The sequence below is a fragment of the Lampetra fluviatilis genome, chromosome 7, assembly GCF_964198595.1.
Source record: "Lampetra fluviatilis chromosome 7, kcLamFluv1.1, whole genome shotgun sequence".
Taxonomy (NCBI): domain Eukaryota; kingdom Metazoa; phylum Chordata; class Hyperoartia; order Petromyzontiformes; family Petromyzontidae; genus Lampetra; species Lampetra fluviatilis.
In genome coordinates, this window is record NC_136281.1 from 5,899,909 (window position 1) to 5,916,135 (window position 16,227).

General features: G+C 44.5%; 1 protein-coding gene across 1 annotated transcript; it reads left to right on the forward strand.

The window, feature by feature from the left end:
• Positions 1-1,946: 1,946 nt before the first annotated feature.
• LOC144933484 (arginase, hepatic-like) lies at positions 1,947-16,224 on the forward strand. The gene is made up of 8 exons (XM_078858289.1): positions 1,947-2,225; positions 3,310-3,382; positions 9,724-9,901; positions 10,723-10,882; positions 11,822-11,916; positions 12,558-12,662; positions 13,096-13,232; positions 14,680-16,224. The coding sequence occupies exons 1-8, from the start codon at positions 2,106-2,108 to the stop codon at positions 14,889-14,891; spliced, it is 1,080 nt and encodes a 359-aa protein (XP_078714415.1). The 5' UTR covers positions 1,947-2,105; the 3' UTR covers positions 14,892-16,224.
• Positions 16,225-16,227: the final 3 nt, after the last annotated feature.

A 16,227-nucleotide genomic window follows, 5' to 3' on the forward strand; every position in this document is an offset into this window, starting at 1 on the left:
CAGTCTCAAGGGTCTCTTACCTGCTCATAAAGGCTTCTTGCGTTCATCGGAGAGAGAGAGAGAGATATGGAGCGATGCAATCAGCTCGTGTACAGGTTGCTAGGCGGGTTGTTGCATTGCAGAATTGTGAGAGTTGGTGACGGCTTGAGTCTGAGAATCATCCAGCAGTGGAGTGACCATGACCGATAATGCTGAGAAGGTTGCAAACCGGTACAAAATGTGCACAAGCAATGAAAGCCATCATCATCGTTATGTTCTTTCGGCAAAGTCACGTAAGTAGAAAAATAATGTGACTAACACCAAAAGAACCAAGGAGTATGGATTCCTGCAGTCACGAAAGCTTCAAATCAAGAAAGCCATCATGTAAGTTTGGCAAAAATGGTAACCATGGTGGCCATAAAAACATTCGCACACAAAAGTTACGTGTCATTTCAAAATACATTTTTTGTCACATCGCGTTCATTGTTGCCAACGCATGCCAACGGAAATATCAAGGCAGACATAGTCTTGGTAAACACCGCACACACCTCCCATTACACCCAACTCCTGTTGCACAGCCCAAAAAAAACTCACAACAGCTGTTTGCATCCGCGTGTGTTTTTTTTCTTTCTGAAGGGCATGATAGCATGTGTATTTTGTTTGCAATTTGTTTTTGAAATGCAAATGGTATGCCGCGTTCAATATTGTAGAGGGGGGGGGGGGAAGGTGATAAGATTTTAAACTAATTCAACGTGAGCCACAGGGAATAATTGCACCACGTGGACAGGCATGTGAATGTTGCGCAATCAGAGGCATGATGTTCAGGGGGGGGCTTTAGCCCACGCCGATATGAACCCGGTGGCCTGAGTTTGATTCCACGGCTAACATTCGTGGCGGGTGATAATATAATCTGACCTGGTCCTGCCACCCACCCCCGTTGTTCCCCGCCTCTCCTCGTCCTTTACCAACCCTGACCAGAATACTGACGTATGCCAAAACAACCCCTATGACCGAGACCGACCCAGCATGGGGAGGCCTTCATCCAGCAGTGGATTGACTGTACAAACACGAATCGCTATTATTCGTGATGTAAAACATTGGTAGGTTTCTGGGCAAATCGATGAGACAATTCCTGTTCAAGACCTAAATTGCGTCTCAGCTTCTTATTTTGTATGGCTCATGTAGATGCTGTGCAAGAACAACGATTTCACGTTCAGATGGACAAGCCAGACCACCACGTTATAGGTTGTATAATATGTTCTGGATGACCACAGTCGCAAACTGGAACGTTTTGACACCTCAGCTCATTGAGTGAGATGTCAAACCATATTTACGAGTTATTACTACACCACATTTTTTCCTGATGACGACCGCTTGTGTTGCGATCGAAACGTCGTTGCTTTTTGTTATTTTCTTTGAACCTATCGACATGACTTTACCGAAAGACCCAAAGAACACCTTCCTCCAGTCACTCAAATGTCTCGTCTCGGAGCCGATACTCAGAACCAGCAGATATCACATTCGGACCTCTTTGTACAAAATGCTAACATTTCGGACTTTTCCAACAACCCTGCAAGTAAAATCTTTGCATGATGGTCAATGTAACATGGGTCTGATATTCAGCCACAGCAACATGTTTTATATATATAGCAACCTATACGAAATTCTGCAGCATCTTACATCAGCCACTGCCAGGCTGGGCACTGCCAACGACCCGCTTCGAGTGGCGAATTCAAAATCTACTCTTGCCTATTCTCGACCCGCCTTTTAACTCGTTCGCCTTGACGCCAATCCGGCGCTCGCAAACAGCGCACACCCACCGAGCCCGCCCCCATTAAGAGGCGACCGGCCAATGAGAAAGCCGTAAACAGACACTCCCTAACCCTACCCCCGTCTCATCCAATTAGCGCGGCTCGGCGGGGAGCTCAGCGATTTGGTGCCAATGACGTGGGCGAGTCTCACGCCGTTAAATGCCAAGGGGTGCGCTGCGCACTGCGTCACAGGAGAAGCTCGTCCGTGCAGGTGCTGTTGGCTGAGTTGAGAGTCGCTAGCGGGGAATTGGAGTTACGCGATTTTGTCGGATTTTTTTTTTATCAAACAAAAGCAACACAAAGTAATTGTCAGAGATGGCGTTGAGGAGGAGGCATTTTCTTAACCGGATCAGGGAGAGCGCCTCGTCGTTTCTATTCCAGAAGAGCAGTCAGTCCAGCGTCGGCATTATCGGCGTGCCCTTCTCCAAAGGACAGGTGATTATGTAATATGTCTCCCTCTCTCTCTCCCTCTCCCTGTGTTACGTATGTGTACGTATGTTGAATTTCTCTCGCACCGCACGTAGCCAACCGTGCTACTGGGAAGCGATAACGTAAAACATGTTATGTAACTTGCGTTTAATATCAATGTCTTGTTATTTTATGTACCCGCGTTATTGCAGCAGTGACGCCTCGTTTAAGTAACAGGTTTCAATCGTTGCTAGACGTGGACAAAGTGTGTCTGTACTGTATTCACAACATGTTTCATGTCTTGCTGCTGATGATTTGGGTTTCCCATTGAAAATGCCAACGTTTTGGTCATCAAATGTTGTCATTTATCACCGTAAATCATCCAGCCATACACATTAATTCTTAATAAAAGTCGCGTTCTCTAAATAATTTAGGGCTTGCATGTACGTCCGTTGAATTTCTTTCGCACCGTACGTAGCCAACTACAGCACACGCAAATTATTGGAACGAAGCTTGTAGAGTGTAGCATGTGCGAATATAGTTTAAACACTAAACAAAACACTATTTGGTGATAACTGCTGCGTTGGAACTAGTACACAAATAGCAAACCATTCAACACATTTGTCAATTATTCTCGTTCCTTTAGAGAAAAATAGGCGACATTTTGGGCAACGGCCCTTCATTGTGGAAACACGCGCACTCACACAATAGGTGTGACTACTCACACTCACTCATTTGCAAAGTCAAAGTATCCCCTGTATAGCACTAGCAGACTGTTGGGGAAAGTGCTGTTGGCGAGCACCGATGAGGGCTGGCACGTCGGGTCGCATTTGTCTTGGGAGTAGGTGGCGATGTGTACACATCGTACCAGGTACTCAATTAGGGCCGAGTCGACCTAGGCGAAGGCCAGGGCTGGTTTAGATAGTCGCCACTGGTGTTGGCCGTAAGCGCTAATCGAACTCGTGTCGCTGGGTTCGGAGCGCAGCGCGGCGCGGCGAATTCGCTACGCCACCGCTGCCCGCGGCGACGATTTGCGCGTTACTCGCACTCGGCAGACAAGGTGCGGTGCCTCGCCTGTGATCACGACCTCTGTGATTTTTGCTCTCCCCAGAAACGAGGCGGAGTGGAGCACGCGCCGATGCTCCTGCGGAAAGCCGGACTCGTGGAGAAGATTGAGGAAATGGGTGAGTAAATCTGGCTGAGTCAATCTGGCTGAGTCATTCTGGATGAGTCATTCTGGATGAGTCAATCTGGCTGAGTCAATCTGGCTGAGTCAATCTGGCTGAGTCAATCTGGATGAGTCAATATGGCGAAATCGCTCACTCGTTGGGGGGCGCGCACACAGCAAACCGCTTTGAGCTGGTCTGATGGGTAATATCGACGACGTACGAAAATAACATTTTATGGGTAAGTGATTGAGAGAACGATCTGGCAAGAGTCACTCCTTGGGGCTACTTTCATTACGCACATTGAGAGTGCACCGAGGTCACCGCCGTTGCAGCATTGTGTTGTGTTATTGAGTCCCTCGAGATAAATACACTACGGACGATGTTAGGGGTCGTTAATTAAATATAAAGATGAAAATTAATGCACGAGTAGTAGTTGGCATTTGCTGAGAAGCAGGCGAGATCCCACCAAGACAATGATATTCTTTCAAGGGAGACCTGGGTTAAAACAAGCGCAGGTCGATATAAAACAAGCTCAACTGCAATGCCGTCTTGGAAACTGATACGAAATATTATCGATTACTCAAACATTTAAAAATGAGGTCCGATTTAAAATACGTGTGCACAATTGATATAAAGAATTGCAGACAGGATTTGATTTAAATGTCCCATTGCTTTAAAATGTAATATGCAATTTTTTTTATCGGCTGCAGTTGAATATGTAATTAATCCTAATGAAAGTATCAATACAACATGACCCTTGAATAATGCTTAGCCAGATTAACAAATGTATCATTATTATTCTTTGGATCTTTCGGTAAAGTCACGTAGATAGGTTCAAAGAGTAATAAAATAAACCAAAAACGTCCCTCATGACGATCGCTTGTGTTGCGATCGAAAGTCGTAGTTTTTATTTAATGTAATTATTTTTTATCCGATCTACGTGAATTTACCGAAAAACCCAAATAATATGAATTCCTGCAGTCACGAAAGCTTCAAGTCAAGATTTAAATGTGTCATTAATTTATCCTTACAGTACTTACTTTTTTATTATTGTACCTCTTCAGCCTCTTTTTGCACTCTGAAACGTCACCTATATTATAATTTTTATTATTTAGGCAGTGATCTTGACGAATGATTTGAGTTTTGTTATTTGTGCTTGTGCACCACTGCCAAAGCAAGTACTGTATAAAAAAAGTATGTGTTTAGTCATATTAAATCCCTTCCAGAATTTAAATGTAAACAAGCTGGGAATATTCCTTTGAACAAGCAGCCCAAAAATACAATCAAATCTTAATTGTCTAGACGATTTAGAATAATAATTGGACAATTAATCATGTACGTTCATTGTCATTAAATGAATCAGTACAATCCTCGATGAAACTAATACTTGAGATACATCAAGTTTGAGATAAATGTAATGAATTCCCTAAAATGATAAAAGGCGATACAGTATATAGTATGCAATGCCAGGGCCACTTTAAATGTCTTATACATTTTTAAACAGAATGAGAACCTTTAAATCGTTTTTCTTTATCAGTTTTAGAGTGGATACGCATCCAAAGTTCCATGTCTTTCACCGATTCAAATGCTATCTCATGTATGAAATGCATCACTTAACAACAGGTGTTAATATATTTAAGACATTATTGTTTATAGAAGTATGCTGTTGTGTACCTCGCGCACCGAGTGCAATTATTATATACAGCACTCATTGTTTCTTCTTGAGCATTCCTTGTGGAAAAGATCTCAGGACCTCTCTGGACAAATGTGAAAACAAACTTCATATGAAGTGACAGATTAAAAGGGAATAGACAATGCCCCATTAAATTATAGATATAAATGTTGTTATTTGAAAACAAAAAAACCGACGAGTTCGATTGCCCCTCGTGGCCAACACCAGTGACGATTATCTGAACCGGTCTTGGGCCTCCCCTCGGTCGATTCAGCCTCAAATGAGTACTGACGAGACATAGTGCTGGCCACCCCCGTACAATTGAATTGTGTGGATTTAAATACCGCGGTGCGGTGGTAAGAGTTCTTTACTACGCACGTCGCTATGATCCCAGCGACGTGAGTTAGATTCCGGTACACGCTTGATATTAGCAGCAGCAGCAAGTGATATCTGAAACCAACCCGCACTTGCCGGCGTGGTGAAATTAAGGATAAAGAACCCACCACCGACATGATCTGGAGATGCCTCAATCCAGGGGTGAATTGACAAAGGGCTGTCAAATTATTGTATGAATTTGAAATCGAATGCAAGTACTGCTTAGCAGAAGAATCAGGATTGTATTTTCTGAGTCGAGCCCCTTGAGCTGTTACAGCCCTTTGTCAAGGGCGTCTCAGCGTGCAGAGAACAGTGGCAGCAAATTGTTTAACACATTGCAAGTTACACATGCTTTAAAGTAAAAGTTAATATAAAAAATATTATCTTAAACATTTCCACAATCCTCTAAATGTCCATAATTATTTACACTTTTATTAACCATTGCTTTTTATACACTCACTGAATACAACTGCCTTATTGGCCAATAGAGCGCGACTTGGGCGATTACTGCCTTGGCGTAATTGCAGTCGCTGGCCTCTGGGAGGCACTGTGGTATTTTTAAAGTTTTGGTCCATTGCCAAAACGACTTCTTTGAGTCCAACCAGCAGCTGCGCGGCGTTCGGGCTCGTGGCGTCGCGACACAATCCTCAGCCCTGTTTTTCGGCACAACAGAGATTATTACAGACAACAGACAGGTGATCCGACAAAATGTTGGTTTGTCTTCCACTCTTCAGGCAACCAAATCCGTCTGGGTGAAGTTTGGGTTATTACATCTCTCATCTTGCAATATTAGCACGCATTCGAAAATTAAAAAAAAATCTCAAATATGTTTTTAATATAAAAGATTTCGCTGTCTACATGACAGTGAAACCCTCTATAAAATTTACACGTCCAAGCAATGTACATTCACGCGACACAGTTTAGTATGCCACTGTTGTATATCGTAGCCAGCAAGCAATGCATTTAAATATAGGAACAGGTATAAACATGTTTTTGAAAATCTGGTTTTGCATGGAGAAGGAATGGCATTTTCCATACCCCAAGACGACAGCCAAAGATAAATAATGATTCATTGCCAGGATACCCTCCATCGGTGATGGTGGCACGCAATTTTAATTGATTTATAATTGGGTCCCTTCACACTACTTGCACATTGCGTGCCCCCCCCAAGGCTCCACTGAAGGAATCGTAAACAAGGGGATTAGCCCGCAACGTATACATTACGGTGTCGGATACCAGGGAAGGTAAAGCTATCCTCTCGTATTAAGCCTGCGTATCACCAGTGTGCACTGCACAGCACATGCTGGTGTTGAGCCATTAAAAGCTTGAAGCTTTCCTGGCAAAAAAAATCTTAAACCCTTGGTGCCAAATGCTGACTTAAATGTTGAACGGTGTGGTTTTATAAAATTGCACGTAAATAATGTTGTCGATAAAAAATACAATCAAAACACACGTTAGCATTGTGGAGGTGGACGTAGTGGTTTTCACGTCCCACAGAATCAGTGAACCATTTTCGCAAGAACACTGATTATTTGTTGCAAATGTAATTGTTACAATTTAGATTTAAAAGGGCATCACCAACGCGCTTAGCCAAAGTCATTTTGAATATAAGCCGACATTATGGCAACAAAATAGATATTGGCTCCTCACATCTTTCCTTCCAAGAGATTTTGCTCTTTATCAAAATAAAATACATTACATTACCTCTCGTTCAGTAGTAGAACATGTGTATAGAATGTAACATTTGATATTAAAGCGATTTTTATTTAGCCAAGCACATTGTAATGGAACATTATGATGGAACATTAGAATTCAACAGGGTCCCCACCTCTCAAGTGGTGTCTACGTGTTTCGCGAGAGTTTATCTCATCCATATTCTTAGGTTTTTTCGGTAAAGTCACGTAGGTAAAACATCAAAATTAATGAAAATAAAATAAAACAAAAATTTATTTTCATTAATTTTGATGTTTTACCTACGTGACTTTACCGAAAAAACCTAAGAATATGATTCCTTGCAGTCACGAAAGCTTCAAATCTAAAATTATCTCATCCAGTATACATGGCTCAACCATTGACACAGCATGCAACTCGGGCAACATCTATCATCTAATGTCTACAATTTTATGGCAAAGCAGCGAACGGTTCGTGTGGACGAGTTAATTTTATAAGTACATTTTAAGAGGTGAATTTGACTTCGGTATGCATAAATATATGAGCGAAGCGTGTTTTCTGACCGCTGAATATTCCACTACATTGTGTGCCAATGCAAGTAGTGATGTATTATAGCACTGCCAATGTCGACTTTTGCCTTATTGCTTGAGTATCTCACAAGTTGAGCATCCGTTCCACACAATCGCTAATCCAATTTCTCCAATGAAACTAACGAAGTGTGGCATACACTTCTCTATATGAATATAAACAACGTATTTCAGTTATAATTTACAAGCCCAAACAGCATCGTTTGTAAGGCTTGGAAAACACTTCTTGCCATAAGCATGTAAAGGAATGTTAGCGGCGGGGTGGGGGGAAACAGTTCCTACAAATAACCGAACATTATACAGAATCTTTTTTACTTGAAATTTCAGCAGCAGTGCAATAACCAACAGAACAACACGGGTAACTGAGCAACGAAATAATGTATCAAAATAAGGAGACGGGGGTTAATGTGCCATCTGATTAACATCGTCCCCCCCCTCCCTCGCGGCGCTATATGAGTCAGGGAGGTCTTAATTCGTTCTTTCTTTCCCCACTCCGCGCTCCTGCAAACCCACGGGCAAAATACGCGGCCGCGCAGCGTTCGCCTGCGTCTGGCACCCGTGTGGTGATTCATCCGCGTTACGCCCTACGACGAAGTTCAGCCCTGTACCGGCCCGAACCGGCGTGAACAGATCCAGTCTGCCCTCCACTTTTAGCGCAACTCATCCTGTTACCCCCCCCACCACCACACACACCTCCTTGTCTGGCAATCACGCTTTCGGGCATCTCGTGTACGTCATCCCCAGCCATCACGAAGGGATCGCCGTGTCCCCGATGCTAGTTCCACTCCCTCCCTCCCCCGCTCATTGGCCCCGGCTGTAGAGGTTTATAATTATTATTTGAGCATCACGCAAACAGCGGAGCACGTTGAGCCCAGCCCACAAGTCCCGTGAACAACAGCTTCGCCCCAGCACCCCACCCCACCAACTCTGAATGCCACACACACACCCCTCCAACTACTCACTCATCACGACACCGCTCTCTGGGGCTGGAATTGTAACTCTGCACAGCGACACATGACCATCAATCCTGCACAAAGCATGTGTCTGGTATGGCTGGCTAGCCGCGAATGACTGTGGAGACACCCCACGACGCGCATTGAAGCCCCCCCCCTCTCAAGCCAGAGCCCCACCTGATCCCCCCTCATCCCCCCCCCAGCCCCAGCGAGCGTGCGTGGTGGTTAAAGGCAGCTGAGACTCATACGGGAATACCGGCCATTCCGGAGTGTCAGCACTATCAACAGACTTTGTAGGAAATGCCTCGAGGATTATTTTTACCTCTTTAAGTTAAACATAAATTAAAGTTTCAAATTATGTTTACCGCGCAAATGCAAGCGCCTCGTTTTAGAAGAAGCATGGCCACGTAAAATATATTTGATCAGAAATTATTTCATCGTCATACATTATTTGCGGCACTGCGTCAAATACACTCGTGCGCATGGAGGGGCTTGCCAAGCCGTGTCAGTCATTTGGGTTGTTTGGCCGTAATTCATTCACCACGCTGGTCAGTGCAGGTTGATGAATGTGGAAAATTAAATCAGATATCACTTGCCACTGATGTTTAGCCTCGACTGGGAATCAAATGGATGTCACCGGGTTCATCGTGCAGTACGCCAACCAGAATCATCTTTATTTATCCCGGAGTTTAGCCGGTTATTTATTTATTTAATAATCAGGTAAATCCTGTATAATTAATAATGTACCATCCTTTGTAAATCCACTGCTGGATGAAGGCCTTCCCATGCCGTGTTGGTAACGGAGGATGCTTGACCATACTTCACCACGCTGGTGAGCGCGGGTTGAAGGCGGGATCCAGGACCAGTTCAGATTCACTTGCCAATGATGTTAGCCATGGCGGACAATCCAACAGGGTTCATAGCACAGTACACGAACCACTGCACCACCGCTCCACCATTTATTTATAGCCACATCAAGACATTTGAGCTTGTGCGCATGTGCTAGATTAATTGCTACCAAGGGGAAAATGGCAGTGGCTAATGATCATAACACGGGTTTCATCATTATTGTGCTATGTTTGTATGTAACTATGGCAGGCTACAACGTGGCCGACCTTGGAGACCTATCGTTTGGTGAGGTGAAGGATGACACGCCATTCCAGAAACACGTGCCCTTCCCGCGAACCGTGGGCATGGCTTGCCAAGGGCTCGCGCAGGCCGTGCGACAGGTGGTGTGTGACGGACGCACCTGCATCACAATTGGAGGTGACCACAGGTCAGTTTTATTCATGAACCCACTCGACCCTCCCTTTCGTCCAATCCACTGAACCCCGCAGTCAAACCCACCCACCCATCGAGCCACCAACCAACCAATGTGCACACGCATTCACACACTCACCCACCCTCCAAGCATTCCACCTACCCACTAACCTACCCACTTACCCGCCAACTCAACCAGGCACCCACTGATCCACCTACCCACCAACCAGCCCACCAGTACACCCCACTCACCCACCCAGATAGCCGCCACCCACCCAACCAACCAACGAACCGACCCACCCAACCAACCAACGAACCCACCCACCCACCAATCCACTCTCACCCATCATTGCAAATGAATACTGCAACCAGTCTCAAAGCAAACTTTCTGTCTATGCCATCACCCACCAACATCCACCAGCCACCCACAATTTACAATGTCTGTTGGGCAAAACTCTTCATTGTGCTGGCTACATTCGGTTGAGTATACATACATATGTGCCAGTGTCCTGCCAATGGTGACGGTGGATACATCATATAATGCGATAACTAAATAATATGTAAACTTACTCTTTGGGTCTTTCGGTAAAGTCACCAAAATATGTAAACAAATGACGAAACTTATGTAAATGGCAAGCTCGTCAATTCTTACCCTGCTGATTAGATGCATGCATGAATAATTTGCAACCCCATGAATGTAACAATCCTATTTCAGCACCGTTCTTTTTTATTGTACTCTGCTAAAAATAAATGTCCGCAAATATTTCTGTGGGACACTCAGCAGGCCGCAGATTGCACTGTGCACGTGCGCTGAACACGAATGTGTATTGTGCGCAGCCTGGCGATAGGTTCGGTGTCTGGGCACGCAATGGCACGGCCCAACCTGGGCGTGATCTGGGTGGATGCTCATGCCGACATTAACACGCCACTCACGTCGCCGTCCGGGAACCTGCACGGCCAGCCACTCGCGTTTCTCCTGCAAGAGCTGACGAGCAAGGTGGGTGCTTGTGGCGGTGGGCAAAGCAGGGCCACCCACATACACACCCCGAGAGGGACACAGTTCGTCAGTGGCTCATGGTGGAGGTGAAATACTCATCAAGTTTCTGGGGCTTTGCTAGGCGTGATTCGTAAAGATAATTGGAAAAAAAACATCTGCGAAGAGGTTAAAGACAACTATCCCATAACTTGATTATTAGATCCAATTGAGGTGCATTATGTTGAACTTCTTTTGCACCGTTCATTGCCAACCGTGCTAATCGGAGGTGCGGGGAAAGGACAATAAACTAAACGCAAAAAAGCAGTTCTAAAGAAATTAGTTTTCAATCTCGATTTTTTTTTTATAAATGCAGAGCTGTAGCGGCTTCCTAATATCGGAAGGAAGAGCGTTCCAGACAATCACAGAAGCGCATCTGAAAGCGCGTGATGCGGTGACCGTCTTTGTTCGATGGTTAGCCAAACGCCGCTGCAAGGATGACCGGAGTTCACGTGATGGTTTATGCTCCATGACGAGATCATCAAGGTATTGCAGTGAATGTGTGGCAAGCACTTTATGTGTAATCAGTGCGACCTTGTCATGGATTCGTTCGGCAACTGCAAGCCAATGCAGCTCGGCGAGTACTGCACGGACACGGTCGAATTTTGTAGTCGGAGGTTTTGCAAGTAATATTGCTACAAAATCCATCACCAAGAATAGAATATGGTGAAATAGCAGTACGTATTTATAGTTGGTGCACAACTTTCATAAAACATGCCTATATATTAAAATGCGGTGTAAGTCCGAAATGTAACAAAATATGTTGCGCTTACAGACATACTTTCACAAATAATTGCGATTTGAAAAAATTAAAGAGACTCAGCTTCGTTTGACTGAATGTGCTTTGCTATCGCCGAGGTCTGGGTGCTGACATGTGCTGCTGCTGCTGTTGTGCGTGAGCAGGTACCAGCTGTGCCCGGCTTGTCATGGGTCTCCCCTTGCTTGACGGTGCAGGACATTGTGTACATCGGGCTTCGGGACATCGACCCTGGCGAACAGTACGTCCACCACTTGACTCTTTGACAGTTAATTAATTACTACACTTACGACATAAAGCTCACGAGCTTGCGTCAGCAATTGTCTGCCATGACAGGTTGCCGCCCAGCATGATGAAATATCGTGAAATTGTTGTACGCAACCTAATACCCCCATTCCCCCACCCCCTGAATTGTGCTGATCTTGCGAGATCTCGTGACACTAAGCGGTTGAGCCAAGTTAGTGCTGGGATGGCAGACTGCCAAGGTGGCTATGGGATGGCAGTAACTGAACCTGTCTGAGTTTTACATTGTCACTTGTTCGATATGGGCATTTCCGTTTCCAAATATGGTATTTGACAGCATTTTGAAAAAGAGTCCAGGCTTTCCTGTTCGACAAAGGGCATTCCTACTTTTTTTTTTATAAATGCACAGGTTCTTACAAATTCATGAACATTATAGGTAAATTCTAGACACCTTGTTGATAAAGTATTTACATCGTATTTTATGGATTACCCCCCACCCCCAAACATGTATTTGCATCGTGCGTTATCAGAATATTTATTGACACTGGAATCCGATTAGTATAAAGCTCCTTTACACAGACGTTCATGAATTCATTACCGTAGAGAATTCATACTATCCCATTTCCTGACCTCATTTAGTTACATTCTGAAGAACTACGGGATGCAGTATTTCTCCATGCGTCACGTGGACCGGCTTGGCATCCGCAAGGTGATGGAGATGTCGCTGGAGTTTCTCAATCCAAGGTGGGGAGCACTGACATTAAACACGAGGACATTTTTTAAAGAATAAAAAAACATATCACAATTGTGTAATGTTTAAAAACAGCATTTTTAATTATGCTAAGGCTTCTATTACTGGTGTACTGCGGTGGCGAGATGTTAACAACCTCGCCTGGTATGCAGGTTGTGGGTTCAATCCCACCCCGGACACCTGTATATTTGGAGTTTGCATGTCTCTCTCCCCGTGGTCACGTGGATTTTTCTTTGGGTCCTCCTCCACATTTAGAAACATGCCTTTAGAGCATTTCACTGCTATACATTTCCACATAAGCCACTTCGTTGAGCTATCATTTGTGGCCATGTCGCTTCTGAAAGAGCGAGATAGCTCAGTAGGCCTGACCTTGTAAAAAATACAATAAATTTACCTGAGATGTATCTGTTGTGATGTGTGCACCAGAGGACGGAGGCCGATCCACCTAAGCTACGACATCGATGCATTTGACCCATCGCTGGCCCCTGCCACTGGAACCCCTGTCTTGGGAGGCCTCACCTACAGAGAAGGCCTCTACATTGCCGAGGAAGTCCACAACTCTGGTAAGTGTATTGCTAAAGGGCCGTCCATAAATGACGTCACGCACCTGGGGGGGGGGGGGGTCAGACATTTGTGACGATGTGTGACGAGGGGGGGGGGGGGGGTGAGAAATGTGACGTCACATAAAAATGCGCAACTTTCAATAAATATAGACAACACGTTCTCTTTAATTAAATAGACTTTTTAATAAATGTTTTCTCCTACAATATCAGAGTGCAGCGCCACATTAAATACGCACTACAATGACAATAGTTTAAAGCGATTTGAAGCATGTTTTTTTTGGAGGGGGTGGGCAGAGCTTTGTGACGTAATATTTGAGGGGCGATCTGACTTTTTGTGACGCCGTGTAACGAGAGGGGGGGGGTCAAAAATCGTCCAAAATCGCGTGACGTAATTTATGGACGGCCCCTAACATCGTTATATTCAAGAAAAAGTGTAGCAGGTCTATTTACTTGGAATTCCATGTATTACAAGAATAATAAAGATACTCTCTGATTCTTTCGGTAAAGTCATGTAGATAGAAAAAAATAATAAAATAAAATAAAACACGACATTTCGGTCGCAACACAAGCGTCTGTCTTCAGGTGTGAAAAAATGATCTGCTGTTGTGGCTTTTTTAGGCACGGGAGGGGAGAGGGAGGGGGAATTTGGCTGTGGGAGTTCACAGGGGAGAGGGTTTGTGGCGTGCATAGACGGGTGGGGCGAGAGAAATTCGCAAGTAAATGGACTTGTAGTACAAGTTGTAACCGGTAGTCGTCGTCCTCACTCACTCACCCACCCGGTAGTCGTCGTCCTCACTCACTCACCCACCCGGTAGTCGTCGTCCTCACTCACCCAACTGGTTGTCGTCGATCGATTACGACTTGTACCACAAGTCTCTAGCCCCACCCGTCCCTGCAAGCCACAAACCCCCCCCTCTCCCCAGTGAACTCCCACAGCCAAACTCCTCCCCCCCTCTCCCCTCCCGTGCCTATGTAAAGCCACAACAGCAGATCATTTTTTCACACCCGAAGACGGACACTTGTGTTGCGATCGAAACGTCATGTTTTATTATATTGTTTCTATCTACGTGACTTTACCGAAAGAACCAGGGAGTATGGATTCCTGCAGTCACGAGAGCTTCAAATCAATAATAAGGATGCATTTCATCCAGGTAAAGCGAGAGAACCTGGTATATTAAAAAAAACCACACATGAAGGGCGTAACACTCAAAAGCTCCACACAGATGGACACAAGAACCCCTTGATGTACTGTCATCTCCTCGTCACCTCAATGGCCACATTTAAAACACATTCCCAGGCAGTGGCTGAAGCGAGTACAGTGCAAACAAGGCTAAACCCTGTTTAGCTTCCAAGCCAACATCTGATGAGAAAGGGCACATTGTAGAGGCACAAATGGAATGTTTATGGTCCCAAATCTCTGACAATTGCGTGCGTGTACCTTATCCAGGCTGCCTGTCAGCGATGGACTTGGTGGAGGTGAATCCACTGCTGGGCGCCAGCACCGACGCGGTGAATGCGACGGTGCAGCTCGGCTTGGAGGTGGTGCTGTCGTGCCTGGGCCGCGCGCGCGAGGGATCCTACAGCTTGGGCTACACGCTGCCCTCGCCCGTCAGCGGGGCCACGCCAGAAGAGCTGGCAGAGCAGGAGCTGTCGTTGTAACCTCCCGCACACCACTCCCCTCTGCCGGGGAGCATTAAATGGGCCGTGGGCTCGGTGGGTCCAACCTCCCGACATCATTCTTGTCTTCCACTGTGTAACATAAACAGGCCCTGTCAAATGCATCGACTGCGTGCATGCAACAAATGGCAAGCGCACAAATGCCAATTCCGCAATGGGTAGCTCAGAGGTCAGAGGGTAGAGGCTGGTGCTAGCGAGATGCTCGATTCGAATATGGGCAACCGCCAGGGTATCGAACCAGGTTCAAACATAACGAGTTGATGGCCTCAGCCCCATCACAAATGAGCTTGACTTCTCACGCAACAAACATTTCTCACCACCAGATGTGGACAGAATTAATTCCAGTAAACATGAAAAATATTTACATTTTTCTCGTGGTTAAGATTTGCTTCTCAGAGATAGACGCCACACCGTTTGTTCATCGCAGACCTTGCTTGGACAAGACTGCTCCGCTATTGAGCAGGACGAAATGCTGCAGCATATCGCCATTGGTGTCAAAAGCAAATCTGATCACAGCTTAGCATAAAAGCAGAGCATAAAACTATCTAACAATAGACATAGTTTTTCAATGCTTATGACAATCTTGGTGATTTAAAGGCAATGCCAACTTGCGAGTGAGGTTTTGAAAATGTGCTTTTTGGAAATTGTTTGCGCGAAATAGTATTTATTAAATGACTTTTTGTTAAGTATCTTGACCTTTTTCAATGCAGTGTGAGAGATTTTTTTTTAGATAAACACATAATTGTTTGTAGAATTCTTTAAAACGATAAGCAAACGACATTAAAATAGCAGAAATGCTTTTAATGAGGTTTGAAATTAATTCAAACTCAGGAATAATTGTTTTTACGATGCTGTTTTGTTGTCCGTCTTGGTGTGCACTCAAGTGAGTTTTATATGTTAGAGCATTAAACATGTGAAATTGCTGAATATTAATACAATAAAATATATTTATTTTATGGAAAAGCCATCTCTGTTTGCATCAATTAGTGTATTTTATTTTAAATTATGAAGGTTCACAGTAATAACAGACAATAATACCCATGTTTGCAAATGGTCGTTGATGCTGTAATGCGCACATATATAATCTGTAAGAAATAAATGCTAATTAATAAAATAGGAAATTACAGAATGGCATTTTGGGAGTGCCTTTTGTTAGAGGATATACCAGATTAAATGTTTCAATTACAACAATATAACATTAAAGGTAGGCTTCCTAATGAGATGTTGATGTGATTATTAAGCGTGCGTTACTCCATTATTACATTTGTATTTATAAAAATGCCCACATTCATTCATTGTTGCCTTGCAAGAGAATAAA

Bases quoted from the DNA above. Each gene is read 5' to 3' on its own strand.
- LOC144933484 (XM_078858289.1), top strand. From the start codon at position 2,106: ATGGCGTTGAGGAGGAGGCATTTTCTTAACCGGATCAGGGAGAGCGCC. The intron at 2,226-3,309 runs GTGATTATGTAA...TGCTCTCCCCAG, and splicing joins TGCCCTTCTCCAAAGGACAG to AAACGAGGCGGAGTGGAGCA. The intron at 13,233-14,679 runs GTAAGTGTATTG...TACCTTATCCAG, and splicing joins CGAGGAAGTCCACAACTCTG to GCTGCCTGTCAGCGATGGAC.